This window comes from Megalobrama amblycephala, linkage group LG17, assembly GCF_018812025.1.
Source record: "Megalobrama amblycephala isolate DHTTF-2021 linkage group LG17, ASM1881202v1, whole genome shotgun sequence".
NCBI lineage: Eukaryota > Metazoa > Chordata > Actinopteri > Cypriniformes > Xenocyprididae > Megalobrama > Megalobrama amblycephala.
This window is the reverse complement of record NC_063060.1, coordinates 43,291,419-43,314,093: the sequence shown is the minus strand read 5'-3', so window position 1 is coordinate 43,314,093 and position 22,675 is coordinate 43,291,419. Positions and strand designations below refer to the sequence as shown.

Here is a 22,675-nt window from a genome sequence, read left to right as displayed (position 1 = left end):
AGTCATCAGGTAAACAGGTCAGATCTGACTCAACCGCCCCACAACACAGGGCCAAGACCAGACAGCAGGAAATCTCTCCCAAGATCCGCCACATATAACGTCACTTCACATTACTGGGGGGCTTTGAAAAGATTTGATAAAAACAATTTTTTTTTTTTTTTTCATGAATGAACATTGCATTTGACCTATGCTAATAACTGACTGCATGAAACTTACAGCCAGGGAATCTGAGGTTTATTCTCTGGATGCAATAATGAACATCTGGAACAAACAAAAGAATTTCTAAAGCTATATTTAGTTTGTGCGTAAGGGATTTTTTTTTTTAAACCCATTAGTCACTTTGTTTTTGGGATCCGAAAATAGGCGGATTTGGACTTGGGTCGGTCCCGTCAAAAGGTAATGTCACTGTCCTTACTTGCCATGCTGCTGTTTGGTTAGGCTCAACCAGTCAATAGTTAGTGTAATTAGCCTTTGCCAACAAGATGGGTTATTTGCACTCATTTGAATTGAGTTTAATCGGATCGACTGAGGTGTTTACACGAAGGCTTTTCAGTCTGATTGAACCATCAATCCAGTTACTAACAGATTATTTGGTTGCATGTAAATGTAGATAATGTGAAAGAAAAAATATATATATTATATAATGTCCAATGGAGTCTGAGACAATGCAAAAAAAATAAAAAAAATAAATAAAAAATCTAAATTTAAGCCTGCATGGACATAAACATTTTTTTTTTTTTGAAAAATGTCAAACAAAGAATAGTTATGATATAATATAAATAAGAACTATATCAGATTTAAAGGGGTCATGAATTGAGAAATCATATAACAGGTCATCATACTACAAGAATATCCAGAAATATTCAGAACTAAAACCTTCCTTGTTGAAAAACAGCCCAGATTACGACTCGTTGTGGAATGTGCCTCTTTATCACGTCATAGAGAGGTGAAAGACCGCCTCTGCAGAAGAAGATCAACGCCTACTTCTACATCGTTACCACTTTAGCCCCACCCACTGATTTGAGCACAACAAGTAGTAGGTAAACAACAGACGTGAAGCTAACACTGGATCGAGCAACTAAGTGATAAACTTGTCTTTGAAGAGAGCAAATGTTGTGAAATGTCAGGCTGTGGAAAAACACAGTAGCTGCACTGGATTTGCAGAGAGCCTGAAGTTAAAAAACGACGCTGTGCCTTCTATATTGGATCCGACAGGAATGCCGCAACACATCTTTGTGAAAAATAAAGTTTTTACTGTGTCACTATTGATTTGTTACAGATCGTTTGATATGTACTGATTGTGTACATGTCTAACCAAAATCACCAGTGATTTCTGATATGTAATAATTAATGTACAGTCATATGTTTTTTATCTCAAAATCGTTTGTCAGTAAATCAAACCAGTGACTAAACTTTCAACTTCACATCATTTCTTTTAGTAGGATGAAAATAATCTGTTATTTAAACTGTGGTTAAATCATATATAGAAAGCGACCAAAGAACGCTCCCTTTACAATCGCTGGAGCTGTCAATCAAACAGCGCAAGTTTATCTCGTGCCAAAACTCCCGTTATATTCAACAAATCTATTATTTAAATTGTGTTTGCACTGTTAGTTATGATGAAAGCATTCGTTAGTGTGCAGAAATTGACGAGATCACTGCTTTCATGCGCTCAACAACATGTCTGTGATCAGCTACATGTTCATCACTGCAACCTTTCATGCCACTATCTAAATATAATGCTATAATCAACACTTTTCACGATTAGTAAACCTTGAGAACTGTAACAGTAAAAACGTACTAAATTTTTTTGAGAGCTAAACATGTAATACTTAGCTATTTTCACATGCAAAGATGCCAGCCAATCACAACAGTGGGCATTTACACTAAATCTCACAACAGACACGCCCCTTAAAACAGAGCGTTCAAATCAGAGGCTAAAATCACGGTAGAAAATGCCTTTTATTTCTAAATTCTGACAATTTGTGATGTAAAAATCATACTAACATTATAAGTGCACCCCGGGAAACATTATAAAATAATAATTCAATGCAGTTCATGAACCCTTTAAGACATTATTTGTAAATCAATAATCAAACAAGCAAATATAAGAAGAATAACTTGCTTATTAATAGCTTCAAGGTAACTGTTTCAGTAATGGTATAACTATACAAAACTGGAAAAGTCAATGTATCAAAATTCTAAGCAATTCTGAAATAAATAAAAATAAATAAATAAAATGATGAAGTTTATATTTCAACTCAGATTTCAGGGATTCGTTTCCCGTAACTCGCTGCTGAACCATTACAGTATGATGCATCATTGGAGAAATTACCTGCTAATCACGACTGTTTCACAAAACTGTAGTAACTTGTTCGTTTGAAATTGCGATACATCCACTCAGCCTTGAAAAATGCAAAATAGACTTGTAGTCTTAGACCCCACTGTATATTATAATTATTCCTGTCTGTTATTCATCATTTCCAAAGACACTGGAAATGGTTTTGAAAGAGTGAAAGGAGCACAGTTGTCCATCTTGGCAGTGACACGAAAGAGACGTCGAGAGGCATTTAGTGTGACAGAGCTCAGGCAAGCTAACCTTGACTGCATCTGAATGAGAAGTCACTTGAGTGCCAGATCTCTGCTTAGCATCAGCGTCCAGCTGCATTGAGATCAGTGGCCTCTAATAGGAGATATAGGAACATCTACTCCTCCCTAAACCCCTCATGACAACTCTCTGCTGCTGGATCAACTCAAGACTTAGTTCAGGACAACTCAACATTGAGCAGGACTGGACTAGCATTACTGCATAAACACAGTCATGGGCAAATCACGGCTGCTGTATAATCTTCACTTCTGTTTCTTGTTCATTTAAATAAACCAGAGCTACTAATTGTCACGGGTAGTGTGTAACTTTTCCAAAAGTGAGATGAGTGACACATAATGATTGAATGACCAAGAAACTTTAATAAACACATAGAGCGATATACCACTACAACATATAACAGTAACTTCAATGCTGAAGAAACAGGGCTTATAAACACAGAGAGAAGAAAAGAAACAGGGAACAGGTGAGAATTAGAAACCATGGTAACAAACGTTGATGTTCACACTAGCTCCACCTATTTTTATCCACATTTTGGGATATCACATAAAAAAACTGCTGGATAGAAACACCAAAATGCACATTAAAAAAAACTTTTAAAACACATTTATCAAATAAATTCCATGCACATAAAAAAAATCATGTGACTTAGCGAAGGGATGGCATAACTAGACTAACCAGTGGACCAATCTCATTGCGCAGCATCTGAAATGCTGTTTTGGTTGTGCTGAAATGCCTGAGCAAAGGCTGTCCTTCCAGAACTGTATTACAAGATCCCAAACAGCAGGCATCTTCCTGCAAAATATGTTTATTGTTTATTATTATAGGCTGTGGAAGATGGCGGCATGTGGTTACGCAGCGGCCTGGTGCTCTCAGTGTAAGTCTATTGCGCGTTGACTGTGCGCACTGAGATGGAAATAATTTATTATATATGAAAATTATTATATACAGTGGTTTCTCCTACTTTTCTTGGTGATATTTAGCACCATTTTATCAGGAAGTGACAATTTTGTTCTCTTCGACTACATAGAAACACTGCTTTATTCGCAAATGTTTTATGCGATATTTCCATTTTGCGCATAATTTAAATTCACAATTTTGGATGGAAACACAGCTACTGTCAGTCCAAATCCAATTATTTGTGTATCAGACTGGAATCTGATCTAAAATTATTAACATCCACATTGTGTGTCTCAACTGTTCAGATCCGATTTGTGTCACGTGGTGCTCTTTCGTTTTTCTGAATATTTTTATTGGTTTCTATGGCAATGAGGTTTTGTTGGTAGGTATACGACAAAAACCAACAACATCAACTGCAAAATGGAGGGGTTTGCAATACAGATGTTGTCTTGCGTTTTCACATTTGGCTCCGAAACTCTGGAATAGCCTTCCTGATAATGTTAGGGGCTCAGACTCGCTCACCCAGTTTAAATCTAGATTAAAGACGCATCTCTTTAGCCAAGCATTCACATAATGCATCTCATACCAGATCAATTGCACATGACTATCTTTGCCTAATGTTATGAACAGCAGCTACGCTAATTATTCTCCATTTGCTTTTCTGTTTTGCCTCGGGACACCAATCCCGAGGTGACTAGAGAGGACTTCAGCTTCAGTTTGGATCCAGCCTCTTAAGAAGACCTCAGATGACCAACACATATGAAGAGACGGCGCCAACTCCTGCGAGGACTTCAGAAGACGCAATCATCTGGATCAACATTCACATTGCACAATCTCTATATCCTAATTATTGTTAATGTAATTCATTTTTCCAGGAGCTCATTGCTTCTACCTTCAGTTAAACTGCTAACAGCGATTGTAAATTAATTGCCTAAATTATTACATTATTTGCTAACTGCATTCTTTAAATTGTGATGTTGACATGCATTCTCTATAAAGCTGCTTTGAAATGATATGTATCGTGAAAAGCGCCATACAAATAAATGTGAATTGAAAAATGTGAATTATTTACATGACAACATGTAGTCGCTGGACTACTGCGTCTTCTGAGGCAGCGGCAGAATCGTGGGCTGCTTTATTACGGCTTTATTACATGCTGTCGTCTCCACCGGTTTCAAAACACATCTCCGTTATAGTGTCATTTTCTGCTCGTCCGGCACTTTGCAACAACACAACCTTGTTTCTGCAGCGACTTTCAGTATGTTTCCTATAACAACGTCTGACGGTTACGTTTTACGTAAAAAGTCACATAAACCACGTGAAATCTGATCAGAACGGTCAGACTGAAATGGATTTCCAGAAATGCGATTTGACTACATATGAATCTAGCTCGAAACAGATTTGTAAAAATTGCATTTCATGTGAATTTTTGCAATTCACATCTTAATAAAACATCTGATCGGATTTCAGTTGGTTTCATTGGTTTCTGTTTCTTTTTAAATGTGTTTACTTGGATTGTCCCTCATATTTGATTCCATACAGATCATCTTATTCACTAAGACATGAACAATTTCCTTTCTTTTTTGTTCCCAGAATTTTTAGTAAAACTGGACGAAGGTCTTTTCATTATAAAGCCCCTTTGGATTGGAACAATCTCCCTCAGTCTTTGAGATCTGTTACCTCATTTTATTGCTTTAGGTCACTTTTATTTTCTCATCTTAAAATTGCTTGTGTATGTTTTTAAGTTCTCTCATGTTGATTAGATGATTGTGTATGTGTATCTACATGCTTATATATGATTGCTGTAATTTTGTTGTGGGTGTGAGGGTCCAGTTGAGCTTGTTTGTTTGTTTTTTGTTTTTTTTTGATTATTTGTATGTTTTTTTTTTTTTTTGATTTTGCTGAGGACCCCCTCGAAAATGAGATGTCGCATCTCAAGGGGCTATCCTTCTAATAAATAGAAATTGGATTTGCACAAAAATCAGATTTGGACTGACAGTCTTAACATAGTCAAAAAACCATGACTGAGAAACTAAAAAGCAGTGATGGGAATAACGGCGTTATAAATAAACGGCGTTACTAACGCCGTTACTTTTTTCAGTAACGAGTAATCAAACGAATGACTTTTTCTCCCGTTACAACGCCGTTACCGTTACTGGCAAAAAAAAATGCTGCGTTACTATAATTGAGCTCACTGAAGCGGTTTTCATCTGAGTAGGCTCTCTCTTATAGCCATAGGACCTGCAAAGTTTTTTTCTCTGGTGTGTGTTGGGGTTAGTCATGCTCAAATATAATTTTAAACTGATAATAATGTTCAATGCTCTGTGTCTATGAGCATGCGAGCTCAAACCAGAATACCCTTTGTGACATGCTGGATCGAAAAAATGGGAAATAAGTTGTTCTAGTCGACTAGTAGCTATTCATTTAAGCCATTAGTTGACTAATCACATTTATATTAATTTAATTTCTTAAATGCTAGAGAGAATAAACCATAATAATGAGCATTTATGTAATATGCACTCAAGCGCATGCATAAAGCTTGCCATAAAGAACCGGCAAAAGTAATAATTATGAATGTGACCAAAACAGCAAGGAGACATTTTAATTGTTTATTAATAAAGTAATATTTTCTCAATCAGTGTCGGCTGCGAAGATGAAGTTGACATTGCTGATTCTCATCATCTCCGCATATACTGGACGCGCCTAGAGAGAAAATGCACATTTCATTCGGATTAGGCTACATAATCAGAGTAGCCTATTTCTTTTCGTTTTTAGATATTTCAAGCTTTCTATAGATATATTTCTCATGTCTGTGAGGCAAGCAGCCTCTGAGTTTCGGTTCTGTAGCCTGTAAGTCGCGCTCCAGTTCACGCGCCAGTGATCGCGCCCACGCCTGCCATGAGTCTGCTATATTTGCTTCTTATTTATTAAATCCAGGCAATTGATTGATGAAACATTGATTTAAATTAAGATACAATTTTTACAAAACGAAATTCACTTTAAAGAGAGGCTTTCTATAAAACAAAACTTAATGAAGTGGTCAAAATCATGTCTGACCCACTCCATGTCTCCCGATATATTGCGCATCTTATGATGCATCTTACTCATGCTGTTCACTTTTCATAATCAAGTAAATGAATTTAAAACATAACATAGGACTATTTAAACATATATATGAAACTACATTTTCTTTAATGGCTACCAACACGTATAGTACAGTACAGAGAAATTTCATGTCGCGAGGAAGAGCGGATCATCAGTCACGAGTCGGATCAAGAATAATTTATTCTTAGATTTATATTTAATATTGGGGGCAATCAAGTTATTTGATATATTTAAAAAAAAATTAAAGTAACGCAATAGTTACTTTCCCTGGTAATTAGTTACTTTTATAATGATGTAACTCAGTTACTAACTCCGTTACTATTTGTGAGAAGTAATTAGTAACTATAACTAATTACTTTTTTAAAGTAACGTGCCAAACACTGCTAAAAAGAACATCACAATGAAACAAAACAGAAAAAGATTAAAGAAACTGAACATCGTGACACTAATATACATTTTCATTTAAACTCAGGCTCACACATTTTTGACTAATGGCTTTCTATGACTTTTCCATTCAACCGTGAACGCTTGATAAGGAGCTAAAAATCATTTGAGAGACATTGCACACAAAAACAGCAATTTCCAGATGCATTTTCCATATTTTACCAGTTAAATGTTCAACAGAAATTACAGTCCCACTTTATATTAGATGTCTTTAAAGTCGGCATGAAACAGAAGTTGCAAGAGTTTTTTTTCTTCTCTATTGCAATGTATACAGTATGCGAGTGAAACGGCTTCTGGGGAATTGACTGTGAGGGTTTTTCAGTAAGCAATCAGGTGAAATTATTAGTACATCTCCATGTCTGTGACCACCTGCAGTGTTATGATTAGATGCTATATATTATTTAAATAATGACAGATTTGCACCTTGGTGTATTGTAGTAAATAAAAACATATCTAGTGACTATTTATTAAAATCAGAAATGGATGCTGCCTTACTTGTCCCTAAATCCCACCCCTACACTAACCGATCCTGCAGGTAAGTAAAGGATTTCTCAAAGGTCCATGGTTTTTTAACAATTTGAGCTGCCAGCCTGTCCGATCAACAAGAAGACCTCATTTAACTTCAAGTATAGGTCTATTAAATACCTGTTTATTGCTCTACACTTCATTTCCACTTTTGTTTTTTGTTTTTTTTACATGTAAAATAAACCCCTGTTCAAGCTGATATGAGATGAGAAAAGTGAAAGAACCTGCAGTCTGCAGCATGTCCTGATATCCATCTGCACACAATAATTCCATCTGTCTAGCAAAAAGGCAAAAGCCTGAAAACAAATGAATGGCTCACAGTGACTTACAATCATAAGCATATTTTATTTTAAACATAAGCATATTTTATTTTAAATTTTATTTTATTTTATATATATATTAGGATTGTCAATCGATTAAAATTTTTAATCTAATTAATTACATACTCTGTGATTAATTAATCTAAATTAATCGCATGCATAATTTTTACTGTGAAAGTATTAAATATTTCAATTCAAATGAATCAATGCAGGGTTTTTCCTGGGTCAAAAATGGTCTTCGGTGGTGACAGACATGGTCATTCACACAAACAGTAAAAAGTGCCCTACCCACGTGATCTGCGAGCCCGATACTGACAATAAAGTACCCGTCACTCTCACTGTAATTCTTTCTTGCCCTCTTTGCAAAAAAAAGAAAGGAAAAAAAGTGATTTTATAGCTTTGTAAGAGAAGATGCTTTTTTGCTAAACCTGAAAAGTATTAAAAAGTAGAATTTAGAAGTTATATTAACTAATAATATAATTTTCTACCATATACAGTTGAATGCACCTAGCTAACAACAACTTGCTTTGTTCTGGTTTCACCTCACTCCAGTCTAAACTAACTGATTTTATAGGTAGGTCTAATTTACTACACATTGTCATTTAAATAACCTGAAAATATTGTGGATTATTAAGGCTAATTTTACTAACCACTCTTACTAAATGGGGTAAGCACACTTATGTTCTCATTTCAGAGTTGTTCGAGTAAATGATTCATCATTGACCGTGTGGACAGATCAGTTGTTGTCATGATTCATTAAAATGAATCTGTTCAAATGAGTCATTAGGTCAGGAATTGGACATTAGCGGACGTTGACGCGTTGCGTGCGAATCGTGACTGTTATTAGGACATCGCAAAAGATCTGTCAACACAGAAAACACTTCACCACTGGATAGGATTTTCTTTTTGTTTACTGAAAGTGTGGTTTATGTCAGCTGCATGTGCAGGGCGTCTGTCATTCTCCGAATGCGCCTCGTGAAACATGGATTCGGTCTTACGAACTTTTAGCATTGTGTCAGTTGATTTAGATATTATGTGTGAGGTAGAGAGAGTGCAAAGACGGTGCTTACTTTCTCGCGCGCACGAGAGAGGAGCTCTGCTCGTTCTGTCCGCCAGCGCAGCAGTCGTCTCCCTCCTTCATTTTATAGTCGAATGGTGGCTAGAACGGCTCCAGGTTCAAAGGTCAATACGGAATGGATTAATCTGCGTTATTTTTTTAACACGTTATTTTTTCTCAGATTAATTAATCGAAATTAACACGTTATTTTGACAGCCCTAATATATATATATATATATATATATATATATATATATATATATATATATATATATATATATATATATATATATATATATATATAGGGCTGTCAAAATAACGTGTTAATTTCGATTAATTAATCTGAGAAAAAATAACGTGTTAAAAAAATAACGCAGATTAATCCATTCCGTATTGACCTTTGAACCTGGAGCCGTATATATATATATATATATAAAAAATGCAATGGAAAAAGGTGATGCTCTAATCTGAATTCAAAATCCTTAACCCATGTATAATTATTTTAAGCACAGGGTGTCTTGGAAATGTCCTCTTTGTGTGTAACTAATGTACTGTAGCTTACGTCATGTTTCATTCAAGTTTGCATCTAAAACTGAAATATCTAGCACATATTCCCATTGTGTGAGAGTCTGACACGAGATTCCACAACATTCACTCCAGTTCGGACATAAACATCCCTAACTGTTTCATGCTGCGAGACAAAAGTGACTTAACACAAGTAAAATAAGCCTGTGATGAGAAGAAAATAATACAGCAGTCTGGCTATGACAATAGTCCGCCAAAAAAGGTTATTTAAAAAGCCTTTGAGACAGTCCACCAGGGAATGAAGTGACCGCAGTGAAAGGAAACTGAGGTTCCCATAAAAATGAAACCCTTTAACACACTCTTCTATTCCCAGATCTCTATTTAGCGTGGCAAATCACCCAAAAGGGATTACACAGAACTGTGCTATGCTGTTTTCCAGGGCAACTTCTGGGGACATCTAGCAGTTGTTGTTTTGTTTTTTTTTCTTTTCCGATGTTGCAATGCCAATGTATCGTTCAGACATCACACCATAAGTCACTAGGTAAAGACACGATTTTGATTCAGTTATGTCATCAGTTGAAAGGGTTATTTTAAAGTTCCTTTGAGGTTCACTTATATTGTTATATTTTTATGCACAAATATATGTGTGGAAAAATGATTATTTACCGTCAAAGCATTATGAAATCACTTATGCAGTTTGTGATGCTGCTGTCAGATCCAATACATCAGAAATGCACAAATATTAATGCAGCCTGATTGAAGCAGTTTACTTCTTTTTTTCATGAGTGTTGCGTGAATCACCTGTACGCACCAAAAGCGTGATAAGATAATGAAATGTGCAACCTATTTGAATTCTCACAAGTACAATAACTATGGTACACAGTACCTTGATGAATTATAGACCAAGCTAGTTTTCTCTGTGTAAAATGTGTTCTAATGATGATTGATAGTAGGAAAAACCTAATATCCAAAAATATTACATAAATCATTAAAAGCCTGATGAAATGAAAATCTAGCAGGAAATTAGCATTTTCAGATTTTAGTGAAGTTAGACTTCCCATGGCACTTTGAAGTAGAAACATCTGTCCAGTGGAAAAGGTTCCAGATGCTTAAGCCTAAATTGTCAGGGTTCTGTCACTTCTGTCTAGTTTATTTCTTGGTTTCGTGACAGAGCTCTGACACTCCCGTTTTTGTCCTGTCCTTGTGTGAGTGTACGGTCCTCCCTCGTTACCTGCCTTGTTTGCTCTTTTATTTATTCTCCTTGTGTTTGCAGTCCTGTGCTGGATTGTTGTCGTTCTATGTTACCTTGTGTGTTGAAGTCAAGTCCAAGTCAAGTCAAGTTTAATTCTAGTCTGTTTTCCCCCTTGGGGTAGTTTTGTTTGTTTTTTGTTTCTGTTTCATTTTTCATTAATAAAAAGCCTGTTCCTTACTGCAATTGAGTCCTCAATTCATCCCTTCCCTCACCAAACCTGACATAAATAATATAAAATACTTCATATCTGTGTACCACATCCAAACAATAAATTATGTTAATTATTCATTAATAGGGTTAGTTCACCCAAAAATGAAAATTATGTCATTAATGACTCACCCGTAAGACCTCCGTTCATCTTCAGAACACAGTTTAAGATATTTTAGATTTAGTCCGAGAGCTTTCTGTCCCTCCATTGAAAATGTATGTACGGTATACTGTCCATGTCCAGAAAGGTAATAAAAACATCATCAAAGTAGTCCATGTGACATCAGAGGGTCAGTTAGAATTTGTTGAAGCATCGAAAATAAATTTTGGTCCAAAAATAACAAAAACTACGACTTTATTCAGCATTGTCTTCTCTTCCAGAATCCTTTCCATTGAATTGATTCCATTGAATTGATTCCATTGAATTGATTCCATTGAATTGATTCCATCGAATTGATTCCATTGAATCCTTTCATCTGTCGGCGTGGTAATGCACTTATACGTCGTTGTTTTCGGCGATTAGGGCATCCGCGACATGCACACTTACCCACCATTTTAAAAAATATAGCAATACCAAAATACAAACAATGTAGAATAGCTTGAATACAGCGTGCGTCTCCCTCAGACTGTAAACGAAGCTCTGGCGCACCGGATAACACGTCAGCAGCGTCTTACATCAGCAGCGTCACTGCGGAGTCGTGAACCACACTCCGGAGCAGAAGGGGGCGGTAATGCACCAATAAGCTGGATGCCAACCGCCGTAAAACAGGAAAGAAGAAGAAGCGGAGTCGTGAACGCGGATTGACAACAGACCCGGAAGAGAAGACAATGCTGAATAAAGTCATAGTTTTTGTTATTTTTGGACCAAAATGTATTTTCAATGCTTCAAAAACTTCTAACTAACCCACTGATGTCACATGGACTACTTTGATGATGTTTTTATTACCTTTCTGGACATGGACAGTATACCGTACATACATTTTCAATGGAGGGACAGAAAGCTCTCGGACTAAATCTAAAATATCTTAAACTGTGTTCCGAAGATGAACGGAGGTCTTACGGGTTTGCAACGACATGAGGGTGAGTCATTAATGACATAATTTTCATTTTTGGGTGAACTAACCCTTTAATTGCAGTAATCAGCTTTACATGAATGGGTTATAAGTGAGCTACCACAAAAACCAAAAAATAGCAACAAATTAAATCTCACAAGGAACAATGACCCAGGACTCCGCTAAAAAGCTTCACACTTCAACCCCCCAATGTTCAAATCAAATCTATACATTGGAGTCTATTGCTTTTTTAAACAGGGAGCTGACAGACAGCTGCTTATTTTTTTTTTTATTTTTTTAATGGCTTAAATAACGAGATGTCAGGCCAGTGAAATAGAAACTAATGAATTCTCTTGGCTTTAGCACTGACTGATGGAGTGTTGCTGAAAGATCCAACCTAATCAATGCCAGTTCATTTCAGCATCAATCTGATTGGATGAGGCGTAGCGCAGAGTCATAGTCAAGCACCTGAGACCTGACCTCAGCACACATCCCTATGGAGACGCATGTATCCACAACTCCTACGATCATCAAAGATGTCATTTCAGCAATGCTAAACGGAGGCGAGAGTGAAGATAGCGCTCAGAGACATGGTTGTTTATGCAGTGACACCGAGAGCCCTGCTGAGATTAGTAGTTTGTTACTCTGCATGCTGTCATTTTTTTTAAGAATAGAACATTTAACACTTACCAGTAATTTTATGTTTGGACTTGATCACTCGCTCGCATTTCCTCTTTGCGTTGAACAGCAGATAGATTTGCTCCTCTTTAGTGAGGACATCATCAGCATCGACCTGTACAGACACACACAATCAGAGCTGATTACCATGGGTATTATTTGCCTTCATGAGGGCATATTGTTTTTCATCCTTTTATGTCAAGCCCTTCAGTGTAATTAATTCACTGAGATAAATGCTCAAAATACAATCATCCTCATTTCTAAGTAATTATTTTATGTGAGATTATGTAACATAACTAATGTCTAACTAATTATTTTATGTAATAAGTAGTATAAATGAAAATGTATTATATAAAAACAACCCCAGATAGATAGATAGATAGTGTATGTCACTATATTCAAAAAATGAATTAATTAATTAATTAACTGCATAACAAACTTCAGAATGATAAAGACAATTCGATTTAGCCCATGTTGGATACAAACAGTATTTGGACACTTAAGCCACACTTGAAAATGTATGTTGTTATTGCAAAATATCAAAGAAAGTGTCATTTCTTGTGAAGAAATGATAGCACCACATTTTTCATCAACAGATATACTGTTCAAAAATGAAGATAAAAGTATTGTGATAGTTTCTTGCTGTCAAATGTTGGAACGTGTCAACAGTTAATGCGTTGAACCACTCAAGCTCTTGCATCATTGGCTTGCAGATGCCACTTGATTTGAAATGTTATCATCTAACTAATGATAATGATCATTCACAGGACTAGCAGTCTGGCTTAATGTCCATATAGTTTTTGAGGTCACTATATATATATGCACATTTTCTGAGCGATAAGAAAAGCACATTTTGAAAAGCATTTTGTTTCTCTAGTGATAAACAAGCCCCACAACAGCCATATATATCAGGGAGACAAATACGAAAAGATATTCAGCTATTTTTATCACTTTAATATCAGTTCATAGTCCATACTCACAAAAGCTTTGCCAAGTAAATAAAAAGAACAATGCACAATATCTTGAAGGATAGCAACATATGTGTGCGTAGCTTCAACGGAGCGACCATACATCTGTGTTGTGTTTTCTTTGTCTTTTTATTCTTTTATAATCATTAAATCACAATCGTTTATGATTTATTATCCAATTTAATCATGTAATTATTAATCTTTATTATTTTCTTGCAATGCTTGCTATTGTAGTTTAATCTTATGATTGTGTGGTTTCAAGGGATGTTTGTCCTCATGAGTAAGAGATAAGTGAATGTCTCCATTTCAAGGTTTTTAAGGACAATGCGGTGACGCAGTAACTTTCCATTGCTTTTGCTTTGGTATAATAACACTTGTTGGATTTGTTCTGGCCAGAAGAAGTTCAAACAAAGTCCAGACGAAGTAGAGATGAAGTTCAGATGAAGTCTGAGAATTGAAACATATGCATCCAAAATTATTTAATAAACCCTGGTCATTTTTTATAATCATCTCCTGCTTTCTGCTCTTCCTTCCTCTCAGGCTGATAGAAAACAGTTAATATGGTTTTGTTCACAGATTTTTGGAATCAGACATATCTCTCATCGCATGCTTCATCCACTTTGAGCTGTGATGCTAATGCAGGTGTCACTGACTTTGGCTTGCATTATTTCCCATTTTTCTCCACTATTTCCTGTCCTCTCTACTATTACAGCATGCCAGAAATGCTATCATTTCCAGTTATGCACATATGAACAACAGTTTTTCAGTGGGATGAAATTATGATATGAAATTATCAATGAGTTGTAACAGATAAAAGGGTGTCGACATCAAATATGGTGGAAAATAATTGCAGCAGATGGATGTTAATGATTTTCAATTTTCAGTAATATTCCCATATTGTGCAACAGAGCTTATAGTAAACCAATGTTAAAGAGGACCTACTATGCCCTTTTAACAAAGTCTTGATGTAGTTTTTGGGCTCTACTAGAACAGGTTGTCATGATTTCATGCATATTTGACATTGTTGCAGCTCCTCTCTTCCCAGTCTGTCAGTAACGCTCTGGAATACGTTTCACGAAAGCATTGTTAGTTAACTATAGTCGCAAGATCTGCCATTATTAATATAGTTCAATGAGTCTGTGTTTCCCAAAACCATAGTTCGCAAATATCATCGCAAAGTTGTGGGGTTGGAATGACAGCTCTCGACCTGTGGTTAGAAGCAAAGTTTCTTGTTTGCATGATATGTGGATTTCATAAATCTTTATCTTGAGCAAAATAAGCAAGCTGACATTCAAATCTTTTATTTCAAATACATACAAATGTCTTTTAGTTTGTCAAGAGATTTAAAGCGCCATTTTTGAAGAGTTCTATTATGTAAGAACAAGCCTATGATTGAATCTGGAAACAAAGCAAAATAACTGAGAAAAATGAGAATTCAGATGCCATGTTTGTGATTTATAGCAAAAATATATTCAATCTCAAACGGATTCAAACGCATTTAAAGAAGTTATTACTTCACCACCTGTGTGCCATTATTAACCAACATGATTGAACGACAAATTTGCGAAAATTCGGTTTCAGGAAACAGTCATGACTAGCTAGCTGATTTATTCAATGATGCATCGTACTATGGTAGTTAAGCAGCGAGTTATGTCGTTGTACGGGAAACACGCTCCTGTTTAGTTCCCAAGTGTTTGGGAAATGTCCCGCCCCTTTCCATAACCGCCAGTTTCAACATACGCCTAACTCAACCAGGCTCCAGGCTTAAGGGTTATTCTGCGTATGCCTTGGGCGGGAATTATTTAAATGAGGAATATTGTGACGTGTTCCTTCCCGGAAGAAAACTCAAGACTACAATGGAGCCGGTTCAGCGAGTTCAGAAACAGTGACATGGAAATAGAGAATAACTCTTGCTGGAGAGACTTTGCAGAGCGTTTTCATGCTCAAACAGCAAAGCAGAAAAGCTCCTCTTTAAGCTAATGACTCCACAGTTTTCCTTATGTTAGATTCAATGTTAGGTATAGTGTATTCAGTTATTCTAATTCACTGTAAACAATAGTTCATTGTTTATTTGTTTAGTTTTTTCAACTTCTATATTTTATTTCCTTTTGTAATGTATGTTGTGTCATAACAACTGCAAAATCTTGTTTCAAAGAACTGCTTTCCTATTTAAAGCTTGTCCAGAAATTCATATTTTGAAGTATAAAATATATCCAATCAAGATTAGAGCTAGAAGACTTACTCACAGCCATAATTAGACGTTCTGTTCCTGAACAAGCTACGGTTATATGAGAACCAAAGATTTATTATAATCATCATCATTTAAACAAAGTATGCAGCTATTTATAGATGTAAAATGCCCACATCAGGCCCTTTGAGATTACAATATGTAGCTTGCAAAGCTTGTTATTAATGTCAGTTTCATTGCTGATAAGATTGAATAAATATTTCTTACATTGACACACAGAAAAAGAACATTGCATCTGATAAGAAATCGTCAACATTGATTTTATCCAGCTGAGCTCCAGTAACTGTTTACATTGTAGTACATTGATTTCCTTCTCAGGGAAGGTGTCAATGTCTGCAGTGCTTTGATAGACCTGACTGGAGTTTTTTTCTTTGTATGCATTCACTGGTTGTTTAACATAGCATACTATACCCTGCCATATATGCGATCTGTGCACAATACACAGTTTTCTTCATGCACAGAATAAATGTATGAATTTGTGTTGTCAAAAGTACACAAAAACAGCATTTAAAAGAAGGCGTCAATCAGAGATCCCTAATATATCCACTGATAGATGGATCTGCTGATAGACGGATCGTTTTTGAAGCGTGGATCATTGTAGCCTATCTGTTGAGCGTGTGAACCCAATGCCAATCAGAGGTGTTTAAGAATCCGCTCAACAATTTCCTTCTGGAAAAAAATCCATTTGCATTCACATTCATCTCAATGGCACTTGCTTGGCTGACTAACTATTTCCGGCGAGATTCTTAAGTGCACTTCTGATGAACTACTATCCCATGAGGCCACGGGAGACGAGTTATAAGTGGCAGTGAAGCGACACAACTGATTGAAAAGATGAAGCGCCTATGTAGTACGTCCAAATTTCATTCATCCTAGCCATAGTCATACTATATGCAACATTTTTTTTAACAGTCTCAAATGCAATTTTGGATGCAGCTAGTATTTTTTTTTTTTTTACATTGGCATTGTAAAATTCTACAATTAAGCATTCTGAGGCACGACTGATAAACATTTCTTTTGGTAACAACAACTTCTCAGGCTGGAGGATCTCACTTCAGAATTATAGGCAGTGAAGTCTTTGTGGCATCTACAGGAACATACACCTCAATGAACTCTGTGTGGCATAATTTTATCACTGTAAACCCTAACGCTCAAAATACTTATTCGTTTGAGTAGGACAAACTTAAACTAAACAAATTAGTTCAGATAAATTAACTGATATGAGTATTTAAAACTTTCTTTTACTTTTGAGTTCACGGCACTGACATATTTCAAGTAAACTAAACTGTTTTGCCCATGCTTTGCCCATGGCACTCGAAAGGAAAAGTAAATGCTAAAATCAAGTGTTATATAATGTTTTTTTTGTGCAAGATTAATGGTAAGGGAGATTTAGTAGTGATTAATGTTTTGTTATGCTAATTTAGAAGAGTTGGTCATGGTGACAAGTGCACTGTAAAACTGAACAGTGAAATTAATTAAATGAAATTAGTTTGTTTCACTCAAATAATAATAAAAGTTCATTGTACTTAACAGAAAAAAAGTTGTGTGAACTCAAAATTTCATTGTAGCAAGGTGAACTTAATATGATTGAGTTGAGTTGCAGCAGATTTCTAATTCCTAGCATGCATCAGACTGTATAAATCTGTATGCATCAGACTGTATAAATGTTGAAATTAAGTGTTTTTGCATAAGATTAAAATAAGTTAGTGTTTAATGTTGTGTTATGTTGGGATTGACAGGGGTTCTGTTATGTTAGTTTTGTAGGGTTACCATTCTGGTGAAGAGTAGACTGTGTGGTTATGTTGAGGATGGGCTGCAAAACTTTTAAGACCACATGTATGTTGTTTGATTACATGCATGCAAGTATATATTGACAGTCTCTTTGATAGTTATAATAGCATGTGTTTTTTGCTAACTAACATTTAACCAAGATCTGAATGTGATGTTTATGTATATTACCTATATGTACTTGAGTGGGGCGAGGCTGAGAACTGTGGGAGCGAAGGAATGCCAGTGATGTGATTGTTAGTGAGAGACACCTGTGCACCACACTGGCCTTGCTCCACTTCCATGGCTCTCGGCCCCGCCCCACTTGTCACAAAAAAATTAAGTTCTACTAACTTAAAAAAAAATAAGTTAGTTAACTTAAATGTTTCGAGGTAATGAGTTTCCTCAAATGTTTTGAGTATTCTGAACTTAGTGAGTTTTACAGTGTACGGAAAACATGAATAGGATTTTTATAGCAGATGAACCCTACTGTTGCACTCTGTTGAGAGAAACTTGAACATAGAAAAGTGCTGAAGGTCGTAACAGGATTCAAGAGAGTGAATATTTCATTATAAGACAGGCTTGTTTTAATTCTTCAAAGGTATGGTATGTATTTTTTTGGATGTTACAGAGCCTTCTTTTATCTAAGCATAAAATGCAAGTCATTCGTAGGCTGATTTCTCCTGAAAAGTCTAAACACTGTGGCTTTGTGGAGCTATCAAAACACTGATGTACCCGACACAGCAAAACTGGCTCAACCAATAGGGTTTCTTCGGTCAATGAACTGTTATTTTATTGCAGTGCAAGCATCAGAACATGTAGTTATTTTTTTGCAATAACATTTGGTGACAGAAATGACACACTTCATTTTTAATCAGTAATGTCAGACCACCATGACTTAATATTGTGTACTGTCAATTCACTAAGACAGTTTAATGTAATTGATGATCCAAATGTTGCTCTTATGTATATCATGAATTGGAATACTATGGGTATCATTTGAACCTGATATTTAACATTCATGAAGAAGTGTAGTTGGAAATTACTGACATTAATCAAGACAGATAAATATGAAAACATCCTCTAGCTTGACTCGCATGCAGCAGCACTAATTTAGGCATTAAATCAACATTTTCTTTTTTGTCTAAAAACATTTACCTTTCACGGTACACGGCAGTCAACATTTTATACTTATATAAGCACAGTAGCCAGGCAGGATTTCATTCAATTAAATCACAATATTTTCCAAATGGCCAGGCCAAAATCCAAAATTAATGAAATGAATAGCATGTCTTTTATCTTACGACTGAATGGTTGAGTGACTCTCAACTCTACTGTGAACTGCCATGTTTGGATATGATAATGAGACCAGAATTTTTTTTTTTTTTTTTTATTCCAGAAAGGCAGAGTTAAAAAAGAAAAAAAAAAGAAAAAATCCGATAAAGGTATGATAAAAGAACAGCAGAAATGTCCTTGGATGAGAAAGGAGGACATGAATGGAATGTTTTTAAATAGCTGAAATATGATGCATTGTGCAATGTGATTACAATTGAGTGCTGCAGTTTTGTTGTCTGGGCTTTAAATGCTTTAAATGCTAAAACATAAAAATACCTAGTTAACTCAAGATCTTTGAAAAGATGTTTAGTTATCTCATTACAACAGCAAAAAGAGTAAAGCTGTCCAAGCTGAAAACTAATTTTAACACTGACAATGAGCCCTATATAAGATGTCTGTCTTTACCCATTGTTAAGAAAATAAGGACTAATATAAAACAAAAACACGTTCAAAAGAATGACAGGAAAATCCAGGTTCATCAGTAATTTGAAATGGGAAACACTTAAAGTAAAAAAAAGGCCATAATGTGAAACGCTTTCCCCATTTTTAAGTAGCCAGTCAGCGCCAGCATTTTTGATCATATTCACAAAACTTTCATGACCTGAAATCTGAACATGTAATTTATCAAAAGAAAGAAGAGTTTCTGCTTTTAAACAACAACAAACATTTTACTCTAGCTTCATTCTAGCAATCGATTTAATTAGATCACAGCCGTGAGAAAATCACAATGAGCTATATCGCGATTTTTTTTTCTGTTCGATTGACAGATTGCTTCGCCAAAGCAATGGCACAAAACAACATTAGTGATCTTTTAGGTTCATTATAAAACTGTGTTGGGTTATCATAAAATCTGAAATATTGAGTGCAATAGCAGGACAATTAATCAGTTTAAAAAGACTATTATTCACCTCTTTGTGCTTGAAGTCTTAGACACATCTTTGTTTTGCATAAATTACATACATTTCCTAGTCGATTCATGTGAAATATCACACAATCTCTTCTCAGTGAACTGTAAAGCCGCAAGATGCGCGATGAAACAATAGATGATGGTAATGCACAATTTTAGTTTCTGATTGAATAAGAAGACGCTGCGCTGCTCAATGCATTGCATGTTCGTCAAAACGTAAAACTTAATGCAGCTTTTGGTCACGCTACATCGCTACTTGCTGGAAAAGGTAGCTAGATACTGGAAAAGCTAAACAACTTCTATCCTCGCCTGATTTACACAGATCTTCTGCTTTACTTGTTTTTGCAACTGGAGATACTGTACTATTTTAGAGGATCCGTAACAGCACCCCCTGCTTTATAACAGTGAAAACACAGATTGCTGGAAAAACTTGTCAATGATAAGGAAAGTGTTAAATGAAAAAAAGTGGACGTCATATATCAGAACAGAGCCAGATGTTTGGATGGAAGGGTTGCAAACATTAACCCTTGCTGGTAGATGCCGTAACTACACCATTCTGAGACAGTAGACAGTAACGTATCCTTAGGAGTTTTTTTCAGTGAAGAAAATCTTCCTCTTCCACCAACTTCATTCTTTCAACTTAAGTAGTAGAGACAGACATGTGTGTGACTCATCCAAAGTAAACTGTAGTCAGCCAACCAAAATTGTCTGCTTCATAGTGGCAATCATAGTCTCATTCACAGCATCCTTTCTAGCCCTATTTTTCCACCTTCACACCAGACTGGGTATTTCTGACGCCTAAATATCTGACCCCATTGAGTGGCAGCATCTGTAACCATAATATTCTATCCATCAATATTTTCTCTTTTCTCAAGTAAGGAGGCGAAGGGAAGTCATATTTTGGGCACTGAAAGGGTGTACAGAGGAAAGACATTTAAGGCTACGCACAGTAAACAACCACAAATGGAAAAAACATTTTGCCACAAGCAAATATGGGATAGACACAACTTGTTTGGTGTTCTGGATGGGGCAATATCGAATATTCCAGAATCCAATCCAAACAGGTCAGGATAGAAGACCAAGATATAAATTTGCTCAGTACTGATGTAACGTTATGCAGAGGTAAGTCCAGGGAGAAACGGGATACAACCAACACATTCAAACAAATCTACATTTAGCAAAGTAGAAAACAGATAAAAGATTTAGGGGATGATCGGGGAAGATGTACTCCTTAAGAACATTGCGCATTTACTTCTAAATTGTAACATATTTAAATAAGTTTAGCGTGTGCAGGATGATGATGCATCAGCCAATGTGTTTGCTTTTTTTTTTTTTTTTGTCATAGCAAAAAATGTCAAATTATTGAGAAAGGAAATTTTACCCCAATTTTATTCTATATTCAATAACCGATGACAGACAAAGCAAAATCCTAATAAAAGATTTATCTGTAAGGTAAATGTATTCTATGACTTATATACAGGCATATGAATATATGCATATTAAATTGTCCATATTTTAATTGAGGATATGTTCTAATAGCAACACTGTGAATTCAAAATGAATTTAGTAAACTAGCATGTAATTTTTAATGAATAAAATGTCTGTAATGTACATCTAACTCATGGAATTGCAGCCCTATGATTTACAATATGTAATTAGTTTTATAATAGTAACACTAATAACATCATGCCACTCATGGCACCTGTGCCAATACTGGAAAACTTTTGAAGTAATCTTTTTACTTCAAAATGAATAAACAATATTATTTGCTCCACAAATAAAAATGTGTCCCCAAATCCCTCATTAATAAACTGACATAGAAATGTCACTTAGAATGTCACATATCACACAGACACAAAATTAGATGAATTAACCTAGACTGACTTCATTGTACAAATACCTAGTTCTGGCATGAAACTCTAGATGGTGCAAGCTGATAGGTCAAACTCATTTGGTAGTGATCCTGGCAGTAGCAAGTCTCGGTACTTGCTCTGCAGCAGCAGTAGCGTAGCAGATCTATTCCGCCAAGACCAAATACATTAATATTGCCATATCCATGAACATGCCAATCTCCCGAGGGTTGTCATGACAGAAATGTTGATTTTCAGATGAAATGACAAAATTAAGAAGAGAATAGCCATTCATTTTTGATTTTGCAGAAGCAAGCTAAAATGGCCTGGTTGTTTAAGTAAATGCTTTGTTATCCCCCATTTGCTTTTGTTAACACTATGGTGTATAGGGATTTAGTGGTACATTATTTCCAAATGCAATAGAGCATTAACCTTTTTAGCGACACTGCCCGGACAATTCATTTCCAAACTGTTGCATTACATACAACAACTGTTGTGGAAAAAAGTCATCTCTTTCTTACAAATGCAGCTCAAGAGTTCCGGAGTTCCAGAAGTCAAAATTAGACTTAATTGAGCAAATCAACAAAGCAGAGATGCTTGCAGGACATCTGAATATGTCTTTGTTGAGTCCCCGTCTTTATACCTTTTTCTTATCAGCCATTAACCAATAATAATACAGCTAAATCGCTACACCTGCTTCCCATCATTAAAGCCCACTCCCCTTGACTTTCATCTAATTGGGGAATCCTGCCAATTTATCTATTTTCAAAAAATAGCCTTTAATTGGGCCTTTCTCAGCATTTCTCAAGGACACTTGCTCATCCCTAGGGATAAGGTACCCCCATGTGAAACACACATCTGGATAGTGATTGAATAACCCTTTGATTTCCACAGCCACTTGTTGTTTGATGGAATCATGTGATTTCACAG

General features: G+C 35.8%; 1 protein-coding gene across 1 annotated transcript in view; it reads right to left on the bottom strand.

Moving 5' to 3' along the window:
• Positions 1 to 22,675, bottom strand: part of pth1r (parathyroid hormone 1 receptor) — a 100,008-nt gene that overhangs the window by 39,074 nt on the left and 38,259 nt on the right. The window contains exon 2 of the mRNA XM_048162835.1: positions 12,683 to 12,785. Within this exon, the coding sequence (XP_048018792.1) occupies positions 12,683 to 12,785 (103 nt within the window). The remainder of the gene's footprint in view (positions 1 to 12,682; positions 12,786 to 22,675) is intronic.